Source organism: Wolffia australiana, chromosome 18, assembly GCF_029677425.1.
Source record: "Wolffia australiana isolate 7733 chromosome 18, ASM2967742v1".
NCBI classification, from domain to species: domain Eukaryota; kingdom Viridiplantae; phylum Streptophyta; class Magnoliopsida; order Alismatales; family Araceae; genus Wolffia; species Wolffia australiana.
Genome location: NC_135852.1, coordinates 3413741 through 3428880, shown reverse-complemented (window position 1 = coordinate 3428880; position 15140 = coordinate 3413741). Strand labels below are relative to the sequence as shown.

The 15140-nt window shown below is 50.6% G+C and overlaps 1 protein-coding gene across 5 annotated transcripts in view; it reads left to right on the top strand.

Moving 5' to 3' along the window:
* LOC144715202 (ARM repeat superfamily protein) overlaps positions 1–15140 on the top strand; it is a 78704-nt gene that overhangs the window by 20141 nt on the left and 43423 nt on the right. For 4 of the 5 annotated variants that reach the window (XR_013584549.1, XM_078590114.1, XM_078590113.1 and 1 more), the window contains exons 12-14: positions 9412–9583; positions 9658–9745; positions 10229–10326. Coding sequence is in view for 4 of the 5 variants with exons in the window: in XM_078590114.1 (XP_078446240.1) it covers positions 9412–9583; positions 9658–9745; positions 10229–10326 (358 nt within the window). In the remaining variant the exon portion in view is untranslated. The remainder of the gene's footprint in view (positions 1–9411; positions 9584–9657; positions 9746–10228; positions 10327–15140) is intronic. The other variant, XM_078590117.1, reaches the window with a different exon arrangement.

The window sequence follows — 15140 nt, the reverse complement described above, 5'->3', positions numbered from 1 at the left end:
CCGGCCCCCAAACATCACTGTGGACTCGGAACAGCGGGGTCGATGTGTGAGACGAGGATGAAGCAAAGGAGGATCTGCGGTGCTTGGCTAACTGACAAGGTTCACAAAGCATAGTCTTAAGGTCCACGCCCGAACACAACGAGGGAAAAAGACGCTGTAAAGTGGAGAAAGGTGGGTGTCCAAGTCGGTGATGCTCCATCAGAAGGCGTCCCCGACGCTGCTCAGCCACCGAGAGAAGAGTCCGGTGCACCATGAAGCACTGGGAGCGGCCTCCATCGTCCAGCATCAGCAGTCCGTTCTCCCGCCTAATCGGTGTAGTCCGGCCCACCTTGTCAGACAGAAACATGCCGTCAGGTTGTAGGTGGAAGGAGCAGGAGATAGCATCAACTAAGCGCTGCGGAGACATAAGCACGGCCCGCAGGTCGGGGACATGGAGAACGTTGTGGACCACACCAAGGCCGTCCACATAGACTGCCCCGATTCCGGCCACACGGAGACGTCCACCCCCGGCCGTGAGGACAGTGCGGCCACCACGATGCCGCTCATATGATACAAACCGGGCATTGCTCGGGGTCATGTGTTCGGTAGCCCCCGAGTCAAGGACCCAAGTCGTATCGGAGACGACAGGTGAGTGGAAGGCCGTATGGCCACAGTACCATGCATCTGAAGATGAAGGAGGGGAAGACGCACCAAAGCCGCCGAAGTAGGCCGTGGACGGATTCTGCAGGGCAGCCAATCTGGTCACGGAGGCGGGCCAAATCTGCCTGAAGCTGGTCCATGGTCACTGCGGAGGGGCTGGAGGAGGAGGAATCAGAATGGGCCGCCATGGCCTTGCCTTCTGCGGCCTCTTTCTTCTTTCGCCAGTCATTCAGGCGCTTCTTGCACTTGTTCTTCCCGTGGCCCGGTTTGCCGCAATACGAGCAAATCGTCGTCCCAGCTGGAGGAGCGGCGGAGGTGGGCGTAGGGAGGATCGACGGTGCCTTGCCGCCTGAAGAGAGGACAGAAGATGTAGGGGCAGACAGTAGTGCGGTCGACTCACCCGGGGGGCCGGAGGAGGGAGTCCCATGGAGGAGGAAGTGGCTTTCCTCTTCTTGAAGCTCCTTCACCAACTCCTCGAGGGCAGGAGGACCTTCCTTGCGGTGCAAGGCACGACGACGTACGTCATCATACTCGCGGTTCAGGCCGTTGAGGAAGCCCATGATCTGCAGAAGAAGCACATTCTGGAACGTCTTGGACGTCGGATCGTCGGGCGGTAGGTAGTAATCCACTTCATCCCACATCTTCTTGTGGGCAAGTGCATATTCAGAGATCGTCAACGACCCCTGACGGAGATTGCTGGCCTGACTTGCAAGGGAATAAAGACGCCACCAGTCGCTTTCCCGACCACAGAAGGAGCGCACCTGATCCTAGAAGCCTTTCACCGTTTTCTGATGCGGAAGACGGTCGCGGAAATCTGGAGCCAGGGTGTACGCATACATCCAGCCGAGGATGAACTGGTCCTCAACATCCCACGCTGCATAATGTGGGTGGTCGACGGTAAGGGGGTCTTCAGTGCAATGCTTGAAGAGCTGGCGCGCCTTCAAGGTGGTCTCGACGAAGCGCATCCATGGGAGTAGATTCGGGCCCCGTAAGAGTGTCGTCTCCGGGACCGATGGAAGCGGATGAGCCACCTTGTAGGACAGTGGCTTCTCCAGGAAGTCGGTCTCGGTGAACGGCATGGTGCTGCTGCGGAGCTGCTACGGAAGTGCTGCAGCGGCGGCTTGCTGCGGCGCGTGCGGCGACGGCTGCTGCTGCGTGTGCGGCGGCGTCGCGTCGGCGTGCGCGGCACCGGGCTGCTGCAGCTGCTGTGCGTGCGCGGCGGCTGCGGGCTGCGGCTGCTGTGCGTGCGCGGCAGCTGCAGGCTGCGGCTGCTGTGCGTGCACGGCGGCTGCGGCTGCTGTGCGTGCGCGGCGGCTGCGGGCTGCGGCTGCTGTGCGTGCGCGGAAGCTGCGGGCTGTGGCTGCTGTGCGTGCGCGGCGGCTGCGGGCTGCGGCTGCTGTGCGTGCGTGGCGGCTGCGGCTGCTGTGCGTGCGGCGGCGATAGGTGGGCGATGTCAAACCCCAGGGAAGGAGCTCTGGAGCTCTGATACCATGTTGGGGAAGAGAAGAAGGAGATAATGACATAGCTTGAACAGAGTACATGTAAGGGTATATGTACCCTAAGAGGGAGAGAGGATAATAGGGCTAATGGGCTTATAGAATAGGGCCAATTAGCCCATGAGGGATAATCTATCACTAACACATATAGATAGTCACTTTCTTGAGGCATTTATGCCCTGGAACGAATACTTCATTGCAATGATAGCACAAACCCTTCTCTTTTCGCTGCAGAAATTCTTCAGCAGATAAACAAGTCATTCTTCCTTTACCCGTGCCATTGATTTGTTCTCCTTTAGTAATTGGAATGTGATTTCGAACACTTGACTCCACATTTGTAAATAGTCCTCCCGGTGGAACGGAAGAACCCCCCTTATATCTGGTAGAAGTGTGTTGACCAACCGTAGTAACTAACTTCCCTGAAGCCCTGGTGGCTTGCATTAACAAATTACTTTTGGCCTTCCAAAGAAAAATCCATTACTTTCGGCCTCTATACGGTCGATACTTGTTCAGCTCGGAACAAATGTTGGGTTGCAGCCCCCTTAGATAAGCTGTCTCATGTACGTCCGGAGATAAATGGGATAGGAAAGCAGCCAGTTCTTCGAATTCAGATCAATAATCGGAGACTGATCCTGTTTGCTGTAGATTAATAAATCTCTCACATAATGATTTCGAGGATAACTTGCACCTTTTTTCGAACTGCTCTCTGAAAATGTCCCAACCTCCTAGACCAAAGTTCTCCTCCGTGTAGATAAACCACCCTTGGGCGGAGCCTTCCATATGTAGAGATACGAGGTGGAGTTTTTCATGATCAGGTATGCGGTGTACCTTAAAAAATCGCTCCACACAGTTTAACCATCCTTGTGCATTAGAGCGATTGAAATAGGGTAGATCCCCCTTCCTGAATTCCATTTTATGCTCTGCTTGTTCTACCTGAATGCGCCCGTACCCTCTATCAGGAGGGTTAGTTGGCTTCGTTGTGGAGCCAGTAGTATTTTCCAGCTTGGAGTTCATCCCTTGCAACTGCACCAAGATGTTGGACAATATCTCCACCGTGTCTGTTTGTTCGTTCATGACTCCTTTTCCTCGATCGCCTGCTTCCTCCATTTGTTTCCCGCAGTGCTTGTCTATTAGGGTGTGAGCCCTTCCTCGCCGCAAATCAGGGATGGAGATCGTCGAGGCTCTGATACCAGTTGATACTCTCCTATAATCGACGTATTATTTAGCGATGTTCTTCCCTACAATCGGAGGGGTCGTCAGCATTGGGGATTTTAGGCCTATTTTGTTGTCATTGCAAAGGTGCAGTTTTTTGGCTGGTCGCTCCTTCGACGTGCAGATGTCCTTCCCTGCAACCGGAGGCCGCTAATCTCTTCTCGGGGCAACGATCTTCCCGCTCCCTCTGAATCCTTCTGTTCCCTCCTCTCTCCTCCACGGACCAATATCTTGTTTCCCTTGAGACTGTATTCTCGTTTGTGGGCATCAACGAAGCGTCTGAGACGGAATGTGTCTTCGAATTTCCGAAACAGAGAAGTATTTTTGGAGTTTCTTGAGATAGCGAAAGCATGGACTACACTGCCAAGAGCAAGGTCAGACATAGAGACCATCGCCCAGAGATTGAAAGGGCTGCGACAACAATTGATGGGGTATAGAGGGAGGAATGATGTAGGACCTGCCATGCACTTCCAAGTGTACACAGTCCAACCGGTCCCATTTCCTACAGAGATACCTCTACAATGAACGCCCAGAAGGCCTTTGATGTTCTAGCCAAAGTAAAGCAACTGGATGATTTGGAAGACACCAGAACTCTAGAGGGAGAAGAGGTTCAAGAACGTAGAAGATGGCAGGGTGTGGTAGCATAGGAAGACAAGAAATTGGAGATGGATTGGAGACGGCGGTCAAGACAATTATGGCTACGCGTAGGGGATGCAAACACTAGATTTTTCCATCTGGTGGCAAATGGCAGGAGACGTACAAACCAAATATTGAAAATAAAGGTGGGACAGAGGTAACACACTGGCACACAGGCAGTGGGGCAAGCCATTGCATATCATTTCAGATCCTTCTCCAGAAAGGGAAAACGGAGTAGATGGAGGTGGTGCAGCAAGGGGGCAAGGAGGGTGAGCCCTGAACATCAAGTGGAACTGATCCGACCGTTTTCAGAAGACGAGGTCAAGGCAGCAATTAAAGGGTTGAATGGGGAGGGAGCTTTGGGTCCAGATGGCATCCCGGCTTTCTTTTACAGCCAATGTTGGAATCTGGTCAGTTCAGATGTGATGGCCACATTTGATGAATTTAGAGAGGGATGAGGAAACATGGAGAAGATCAATAGATCGCATATATTCCTCTTGCCCAAAGGCCAAGGGGCAGAAAAAATTGAAGATTTTAGACCCATTTCATTGTCAAATTCAATCTACTTGATTATTGCGAAGGTGTTAGCAAACAGGCTGAGAGTCATGATTGGTGAACTGGTTGGACCTGCTCAGTCAGCCTTTATTCCTGGCAGGCTACTGGTGGATAGTGCAGTAACAGCCGGGGAAATACTAGCCACATGGAAGAGGAAGGGAACGCGAGGGTTCATGTGGAAGGTCAATTTTGCCAAGCCGTACGACTCTTTAGACGGGGATTTCCTATGAGCATCCATGAAGAGGAGGGGCTTTCCCAAGGAATGGTTAATATGGGTGAAGAGATGCATCACATCACACTCCTGCACGGTGCTAGTGAATAGTCGCCCAGAAGGTGGTTGAATACATCTTCAACGAGGAGTGAGACAAGGCTGCCCATTGGCACCGTTACTGTTTGTCTTGGCTGTGGGCGCACTCGCAGTATGTACTGAGCAAGCATGCACAACGGGCTTGCTGTGAGGCTATAAACTATCCGAGCAATCAAATGGAATTCCCTTGCTTCAATACGCTTATGACACCACCTTCTTCATTGAAGGCTCAGTGAGGGAAGCTAGAAACTTATCCATAATAATTGATCTGATTGCAGATTTCTAGGGACTCCAAATAAACAGGAGCAAATCAGCTTTTATGTGTTATGGGCTCTCGCCAAAAGAAGAAGCACAATGTGCGGAGATTCTGAGAACACCAATTGGGCGGCTTCCATTCCACTAACGAAGGGAAGGATGACAAAAGCTGATTGGCAACCAGTCATTGAGAAGGTGGAATGGTGCCTAGAGGGATGGCAAGCAAAAGTGTTATCGAAAGGGGGACAATTGGTGTTACTAAGGTCAGTTTTATCATCAATTCTGATTTTCTATCTCTCTGTATTCAAGATGCCCACAGGAGTCGGGAAGAGAATAGAAGGCATGATGAGGCATTTTCTGTGGAAGAGATCTGGGCCAGAACAAAGAGGGGGCCTGGCGATGGTGGCATGGGATAAGGTATGTCGCCCAATTAAGATGGGAGGTCTAGGCTCCTACACATGCAGAGCATGAACACGGCATTACTAACCAAGTGGTTGAGAGCATTATGAATCCACGGGAGGATTTGGTCATCAATTTATTGCGAGACATCTACGGTAAGGGTATGAATTGGGACAGAAATGCAGATATGTATCATGGAGCATCGCCATTCTGGCAAGGGCTGAGACAGGCTTTTCCTAGAGTGCAAGGTTTTTTTTTCGGCCAAGTTTGGCGACGGGAAGACATTCCAATATTGGAGAGATGCATGGTCGCCACCGGGCATTCATAGTGAGACATTCCCTCGGCTGTATGCACTTGTCCGAGATCAAAATGCCCACGTGGGTGACTGCTGGGAGGACGCGTGGAACCCGATCATACAAGGTGCCTTACCCGACCAGTTTGTGTCGGAATTCATAGATATGCAGCAATCCCTATTTCAGTTACGCCCAGAAGTTGGAGAATGAGTTAGTTGGACATGGACAAAATGCCCCTTCTCGGCCAATAAGGCTTATACGATGATCCAAGAGCGGCAAGAGGAAGAGATGGCACTAGTCAGAGCATGCAGGTTCATATGGCGCCAAAAAGTTGCATTGAAGGTGCGGGTTTTTGGGTGGCTGCTAGCAAAGAAAAGATTAATGACAAGAGTCTTACGCAAAAAGTTAAACCCAGATACTTCATCGCAATGCGTGCTGTGTTTGAACGGGGAAGAAGATTGCAACCATCTTTTCTTTGAATGCTCCTTTACTCGCACAGTTTGGGCCAGCCAGTCACTCTCAAGGTTGAAGGTGACATCTGAACAGGCCTTTTGGGATTCGGCACAAAATTAAGTGGGAAGAAGAAACAGGGAAGGGGGCCGGGCACTAACGGTGTTGTGGGCCATCTGGTTGCAAAGAAACAAGGTGTTGTTCAGAGGAAGAAGGGCTTCTACCGATGGAGGGACTTAAGGCAGCATGGACCTTGCGAGCAATGGGAAGTGAAGGGAGGTTTTGATGGTGACTGATAAGTATGTAAAGGGCCTGTAAGGTCCTGATGAGAGGTTCACTGATTCGTCGGGTGTTTCATCCCTTGTTATAGTTCAAAAAAAGAAAAAAATGGAGTTTCTTATCAGTCCCACAATTCTCCAATCCTGCACCTCACACTTCTCCTATTTGGTCTCCAGTAAGAACATTCCATTGGCAAAAAAACCTTGCAAATGTGGCCCCATTATTCCTCTCTTCTGCTCCACTGATATATATATATATATTTTTTTGAAACGAAAAAGGGAGTCACCAGTAAGACGGTGCCCCCATTGCCATAACTATGTAAATCATTACAAGGTATGGATGACCAGAGGCGAAACGCGGTTACATGCCGCGGCACCACACTGAAGCGAGAGCCCTGGCGTCTTGTATGACTGCCAGAGCTACTGGTAGTCGACTCCAGAAGATGACCTCATTTCGGTGAAGCCACAAGGTCCAAAGGATGGCAAAGAGTCTTTGCCACTCGGCTTCACTCCGGTATGGCCCGCCCCGGAGTGATGTCCAGAAGGACTCTACCGATCGGGTGGCCACACCCGGGATCTCTTCCGTAGTCCACACCTCCCGCGTCAGGGGGCAGCGGAAGAACAGATGGTCGCAGTCCTCGAGTTCCCCTCTGCACAGGGCGCACTCGGCTGATTCCCCCGGTCTCCATTTTCGCCGTACACTTCACGTAGTGAGTCGACGCCTCAGCAGCAACCAGCCAAATATCTTCACGGTCAAGGGGATCTTCCGCTTCCAGATGAGGCAACACCCCCCGGGGAGGTCTGGGACAGCCGGGGAGTGAGACTGACAGAGCCGTGAGTATACCATTCTCGCGGAGAAAACTGCTCCCCGCCATACGACCCGGTTGGCCCCGTCCTCGGTGGGCGTAAGCTGCCCCAGTGAAAGCTTCAACTCCTGGAGGTCCCTCTGTCGTTGATCTGACAGGTGCCCTCGAAAAGTCGGCGACCATCCCTCGTGCCAGCACACCCGGACCGCGGCGCGCGGATCCTGTGCTAGCGCGAATTCTGCTCCGCTGATATAAGTAATATCAGTGGCGCGCGGATTCTGCTCCACTGATATTACTTATATATTATCCCCCATATATTCCAGGAGATGCACTTCAGTGGACTGTCTCAACCCTTCCCTGTGTCTGCTCCTCAGATATCCCGTGCAATCTACAACCATTGGGACCTGGCTAATAAGCCGCTGGTCCTTGTCCACCCGGCTCCCACCCCTTGTGTTGGCCACTGCCACCATACCTGTCTCCTCTGTACTCACCATGCGCATTGGGTTTTGGATGTAGGACTGTGCAAAAAGAGGAGACTTTTTGAGATCTGAATATTGCAGATGGTCAGAAAAATCGGAGACCAGAGCAGTGGAACGACCATGGCCTCTTGAAGAGGAAGAGATCTAGCAGATTGTCCTCTGTTGATATCTATTCTTTTCTTCTCTACTACTTTTCTCAGAACAATGATTAGGGCTTGGAATTCGAAACTGATACTCTTGTTTGGAACTACTCAATTTTGATGTTCTTTCAATAATTCAACTTGGAAACATTTATATGATGGCGTATCACTTTTATCATGAAGACCCATGACTTTGTACTGCAGTGGTCAGATGGCTTTCTACATTGTGTCAAAACTAGTTTTCCATCAATTGGCTGAAGATGAACTTGGCTGCCCCTCAATTATGAAGAAGATCCAAGTTTAGCTCATTGCACCGATGCCTATCGCCTTGATGATCACCTTGCAGACCTCTTAACCAAGGTGCTCCATAGTCCTTGTGCCAATTTTCTGTGCTCTAAGTGTAGGAAATGATATTTGTTTGAAGAAAAGAGGGAAGATCACATCAGACTGGTGATCAGCCCCAGATATTTGGATTCCAAATGAGAAAACCTCATTATGGACTGGTAAAGACAATCAAACTAGTGGTCCACATGTTACCCCATTAATAACGTTGGGGTGGTCCATTGATAGACGAAAAAGTCTGATTTTCTTCTTTCTTCTAGCCTTGTCAGCTAGATTTTTTGTAGCTGCTGCAGACAAAGGAGGAACTAGATCACAACACCTGCTAACAGAAACAATGTGTGGCAGGCAACATCTGATTTCCATCTGGCTTTGTACTTTCTTCTAGCCTTGTTAGCTAGAGTTTCCACGTGGCGCTGAAAAAGCAAGAGTTAGACCACAATACCTGCTAACAGAAACAATGTGCGACAGGCAAAACTCTCGTATCAGTGATGCTTTATGGAAGTCCAGTAGATTGTGACAGGATTAGATTCTAATGATATTTAATTTTTTTTGCCCCAGGGCTTAGTTTTCCTCATCTAGGATCAAATAAATCAGTTCTTTTTGCATAGACCAGATAAATCAATCAAATAACTTTTGTAGACCAGATTAATGTTTGCATGACATATTGGAGGATTTCTGGACTTTGTTCATACTAGTATTCTGCTATTTTTGGGGCATGCCATTTGTATACATACCATCTGTTACATGTGAACTCATTAAGTCTCAAATACGTTCAGCATCTTTGGCCTCCTGGCTGTCATATAACGTCGAACACAGGCATCCTTCCCTGTGTTGTTTTGTCTATTTTCCTTGGATCCAATATTAGATCATAAATGACTAGGCCCACACCGGACAGGGAAGGTTCTTATTTCAAAGCCGAGATCTCCGTTATTGCAGTCAGGGAAGTGTACTGGCCCTGCAATGTTTGATACATCAGTTTTACATCAAAGCACGTGACTTATAATTCTGATCTAAAGCAGACTGTTATAGACTTATTTTCTTTCTATTTATGTCGATGATGGAGTGTAAATGGCGCTGAATAATTTCATAATTATTTATTTATTTGTTTCAAAATGATCCCTCAGGTTAGTCAACAGTATATTTCCAGGCATCTTGCTCATTAAAATAACTCAAGTAAAAGTTTCATGTACTAGATACTCGAGAATGCCTGGAGACTTGTTGCCAACTGTCATCACTACCATATTAGAAAGGATTTGTAAAGGTCTTTCTCCGAAGGGAGATCAAACAACCCACCTGGTGAGTCTGAACATCTTTTATTTTGATTTGGTTGTGATGTTTTGCGTGAATTTAATTATTTCTATTGATCACAGGGAATGGCTTTTAGTTGCCTTGCTGCTGCGCTTGCAACGTCACCATCTCAGCATCTTTCATCAATGATTGAGAAATATTCATCGCAAGGTTCCCTTCATCTTTATTTTGCGTCAACTTTAGTGTTCATTGAAATGTGCTAATGACGTCCATGAGTGAATCTGTCCAGTTTTTGTGATTGATAAAAAAAAATCATCAATATTTTTTTTTTCAGTTTTCTTTTACCTCAACTTTAGTGCCCTTTTTTTTAATGTAAGTTTCAGTGAAGGTCTGAGGTCTCGACCATAATCCTGACAATATTATTTTTCTGTATGCTATTAGTCGGATTAGAAGGAGGGCTTAATTAATGTTGGAGATTAATAATAGTGGGTTTTCAATAATTTTAATCTAATAAAAGTAATGCCCACAAAATGTCTCCTAAATATTGAGAATATTCTTTCTTCGAAAAAAAAAATATTGAGAATGTTCTTGTCTGGTACATTAAGATATAAATGGGTGGTTTTTATATTTTTATGACATCTTCCTCCCTTTTTCAATCATCTTTTCTTACAAGACTGATTCTCTTAATCTCAGATGTCACATTTACAGAGAAGACACCGAGTATACTTTCAGTTATATTTCGATTTTGTGGCTTGGAAGTGATTCCTACTGTTAGGTTTGAGGCTCTTCAGGTAATACATGTTCGCAACCTTCTGTCATGTTTTAATTTTTTGGGATAGAAACCTACACTTAGCTTGAGGTGTTTATGCCAATTCCGTCCCTAAAAAAAATTACATATCTCAGCTACATTTCCCATAAATCTGAATCATGCTATTGATCTTTGCAAAATGATCTGTCCCCTTGAGCTACTTCACAAACGATTACAGAAAAGAGAAAGGTAGGAGTGAAAAACAACGCAATCTCTGCTATGAAACTAAATTTGTGACAGAGTCTCGTTAGGGACTTGTTATGGTCGGCCCAAAAAGGCCCATATGGGCCCATTTAATCATTGGGTGGCAAAGTTGTATCCTCCGGGCGCCACTAGATGTTTATAAATAAGAATTGGCAATAGCGAGGGCAAAGATGTCCATATTTGGGACTTTTTGCGGCATTGGCCATTGTGGCTTCTCTTCTTGTTCTTTTCTCTTTGTTAAGAGAGGAAGAGAGAAGATAATGACATAACTCCAATGGAGTACATGTGTGGGTATATATATACCCTAGGAGAGAGAGAATGATAAGAGGGCTAATGGGCTTATAGAATAGGGCCCATTAGCCCATAAGGCGTAATATCTCACTAACACCCCCCGCAAGCGAAGTGTGGATGTCATCCATGCCGAGCTTGGACACTGCACGTTGTAGGAGAGGGCGAGATAGTCCTTTGGTGAGGACATCAGCAGCTTGATCAGCGGATGGAACAAACTCCAAGTCAAAGATGCCCTCGTCCACGCGCTACTTGAAGAAGTAGCGGTGGAGTTCCATATGCTTGATTCGTCCCTGTTGGCCAGGGTTCTTTGCCAAAGCGATTGCCGACTTGTTGTCGCAGTAGAAGTGGATCGGGCCTGAATACTCCACACGAAGGTCATGGAGGATCCCGTATATCCACTGGCCTTCAGAGGCCCCATCGGCAAGTGCCCGGTATTCGGCTTCAGCACTGGAGCGGGACACTTTGTCCTGCTTGCTGCTCTTCCAACTGACAAGACTGCCGAAGACAAAAGTGCAGTACCCCGTGGTGGAACGACAGTCCACAACTGAGCCGGCAAAGTCCGCATCAGTGTACACCTTCACGGTCCGCTCCATACTCCGAGAGAAGAACAAACCCTTCCCGGGGCAGCCCTTTAGGTACGCAAGTACCCGGTTGGCCGCCTGACGATGGATCTCCTGCGGAGAGTGCATGAACTGACTGAGGAGGTTGACGGCGAAACTGATGTCGGGGCGGGTGTGGGTCAAGTACAGGAGTTTCCCCACCACCTGCTGGTACTGATATGCGTTCACCGGTGCTGAGTCCTCCCCCTTACCCAACTTGACGTTAGGGTTGATGGGAGTACTAACCGGCGCACACTCGGTCATGCCTGTCAAGGCCAGTAGGTCGACGGCATACTTCTGCTGTGACACAAAGATCCCCCGGGGGGAGTACGCCACCTCAAGGCCGAGGAAGTAGCGAAGAGGCCCGAGGGCCTTGATCTCGAACTCCTTGGCCAACGCAGAGCTGAGGCGGCCGGCCTCTCCAGAATCGGACCCCGTGATGAGGATGTCGTCGACGTACACGGCCAAGATGGAGACACCCGCGGGACTGTGACGGAAGAATAGGGAGGCTTCCCCATTGCTCTGAGTGTAACCCTCGGTCTTCATGACCGAAGAGAACCGACTGAACCACATCCGCGGCGACTGTTTCAGTCCATAGAGAGACTTCCGCAGCCGGCAGACGGTTCCCAGAGGACCAAGGGTATACCCGGGAGGTGGCTGCATGTACACCTCCTCCGTCAAGTCACCGTGGAGAAATGCATTCTTCACATCAAACTGTCGTATCGGCCAGTCGGAGTGAGCCGCAAGCGCCAAGAGGAGAGGGACTGTTTCCATCTTCGCCACAGGAGAGAATGTCTCGAAGTAGTCCACGCCATACGACTGAGTAAACCCCCGAGCCACAAGTCGAGACTTGAGGCGCTCGAGAGTACCATCGGCATGATGCTTCTTGGCATGAATCCACTTGCAATCCACTGCCCTCTTGCCAGGAGGAAGTGGAACGACTTCCCAAGTGTGGTTCTTGAGCAAGGACTGCATCTCCTCATCCATCGCCGCTTTCCAATGAGGAGAAGCAAGAGCATCGGATAGGCGACAAGGAAGTGGATGCGACTCGATGTGAGAAAGAAAGGACCGGTATGAAGGGCTTAGCCAGTCAAAAGAGAGATAGTGAGATAAGGGGTAGAGAGGTGTGCGAGTGCACTGACGAACCCCTTTTCGAAGGGTGATGGGCCATTCCAACTGAGCGTCATCATCAGTAGGAGAGGGAGATGCATCGTCCGACGGAGGAGCGGAAGCAAAGGGGGGAGAAGAGGCTAGCTCCCCGGGGGTAGAGAGAGGCTCCCCGGGGGAAGGAGGTGCACTAGGAGAAGGATACGGTGCACCGAGAGTAGAAGGTAGCTCCCCGGGGGGAGAGAAGGACTCCCCGGGGGAAGGGGGTGCACTAGGAGGAGAATACGGTGCACCGGGAGATGAGGCGGTAGGGGGCAAGGGAGAAGTGGACGTGGCTGGAGACAGCGACAGTGGAGGAATGGGTCCCACTAATGGAAAGGGTTCCAAGGAAGGAGTCGAAGAAGTCTCATCCAGCGGAAGGCGTGACGAGGTAGAGTCACCGAAATAAGACTCATGCTCGGCAAAGGTGACATTTGCCGAGATGAAAAACCGCCGAGACGGAGGGTGGTAACAACGGTAACCTTTCTGGAGAGAAGCGTACCCGACGAAGACGCACCGAAGAGCTCTAGCATCGAGCTTCGTGCGAGAGGGAGCCGTGTCGTGGACGTACGCCATGCACCCGAAGATGCGAGGGAGTAGTCCAGTCCGCAGCGAGAGATGGGGGAAAGCCGTGGTGAGACGAGCCAGTGGGCTGACAAATCCGAGGGGCTGGAAGGGGAGACGGTTTACGCGATGGGTACTCGTTAAGACCGCCTCGCCCCAATACGCCCACGGAACAGAATAGTTCAGCAGAAGGGTACGGGCGGTTGACGTGACATACCCGATCCGACGTTCTGCCATACCGTTCTGTTCAGGGGTGGCCACACAGGAGGACTCGTGGAGAATCCCATGGTCAGCAAAGTACGTGACCGGCTCGGTGTTGACGAAGTCCCGTGCGTTATCGGAGCGGAACCGCTGAATGCCCCGGCCAAACTGAGGACGAACCATGGTGCAGAAGTGACTGACCGTCGGAGCAACCTCAGATTTGGCGGTCAACAAGTAAACCCATGTGTAGCGGGTGGCCTCGTCAACAAAGATCTGAAAGTATCGGTGGCCCTTGAGGCTGGCCTGCGGGGCGGGTCCCCAAACATCACTATGGATGCGAAATAATGGAGTGGATGAGTCGGTGGAAGAGGGGCTTGCGTACAATGCTTGAACAATTGGCGAGCCTTGAGAGTGGTCTCGACAAAGTGACGCCACTGTAGCAAATTCGGGCCCTAGAGACACGTCGAGTCGGGAACCGCCGGCAGGGAATGAGTAACCTTGTGTGACAAGGGTTCTCGTTGAAAATCTGCATCGGTGAAGCCGTCGGCTGTGATGGCCGGTTGACGAGTCTGACCCGTGGAGTAAAGTTCCTCCGACATCGGAACCGTGGCAGTAACTGAGACTGCTGTTGTAACTGGGGCTGCAGCTCGTGCTGCGGCTGCAAGTTGCGGCTGCGGCTGCGGCTAGGGCTGTCGCTGCGGCTGCGGCGGTGGCTGCGGCTGCGGCTGCGGCTGCGGCTAGGCTGCGGCTGCGGGCTACGGCTGCGGCTGTGGGCTGCGGCTGCGGCTGCGGGCTGCGGCTGCGGTCTGCGGCGGCGGCTGCGGCTGCGCGCTGTGGCTGCGGCTGTGCGTGGCTGCGGCTGGCGCGCGGCTGCGGATGCGGCTGGCGCGGCTGCGGCTGGCGTCGCGGCTGCGGCTGGCGCGTGGCGGTGGCTGCGGCTGTGCGTGGCTGCGGCTGGCGCGTGGCTGCGGCTGGCGCGGCGGCTGCGGCTGGCGTGCGGCTGCAGCTGCGCGCGGCTGCGGCTGTGCGCGGCTGCGTCTGCGGCTAGGGCTGCGGTTGCGGCTGCTGGCTGTGCACGGCTGCGGCTGGCGCTCGGCTGCGGCTGCGGCTAGGGCTAGTTCTCCGGAAGCTCCGCGGGCTGGCTACAGCTCGTGCTGTGGCTGATCCGTCGGTCAAGCACCGGGTTCGCTAAACAGCGAGAGGGTGATGTCAAACCCTAGATGGAAGAGCTGTGGAGCTCTGATACCATGTTAAGAGAGGAAGAGAGAAGATAATGACATAACTCCAATGGAGTACATGTGTGGGTATATATATACCCTAGGAGAGAGAGAATGATAAGAGGGCTAATGGGCTTATAGAATAGGGCCCATTAGCCCATAAGGCGTAATATCTCACTAACACTCTTACTTTGCTTTCATAACTTCTTCACTTTCTTGATTCTGGATAGAACGCTGCAAGGCATCTTTGTTTTTGAAGAAAATAAGGAAGACAAGCCAGAATGATAGTCCGTCTGATGCTATTGAAATATAAACCTGTGTACAATCCACATACAAAACGATCAAAATAATCTGCCATTCACCTCCCTCCAAACCAAAGAAATATTACCGCCTTAATGTCCTGAATGACATTCTTCATGGAAGCCTCCTTCCTCTTGAATACCACCTTGTTACGATGCAGCCATATTGCCAGAGCACTGCAAGGAGTCTCCCCCAATCACCAATTGAGGCCCAAAATGCCTCATGGGAGGACACATTCACTCCCGCCATATGCTGCAATGCCCATATTCCCTGGG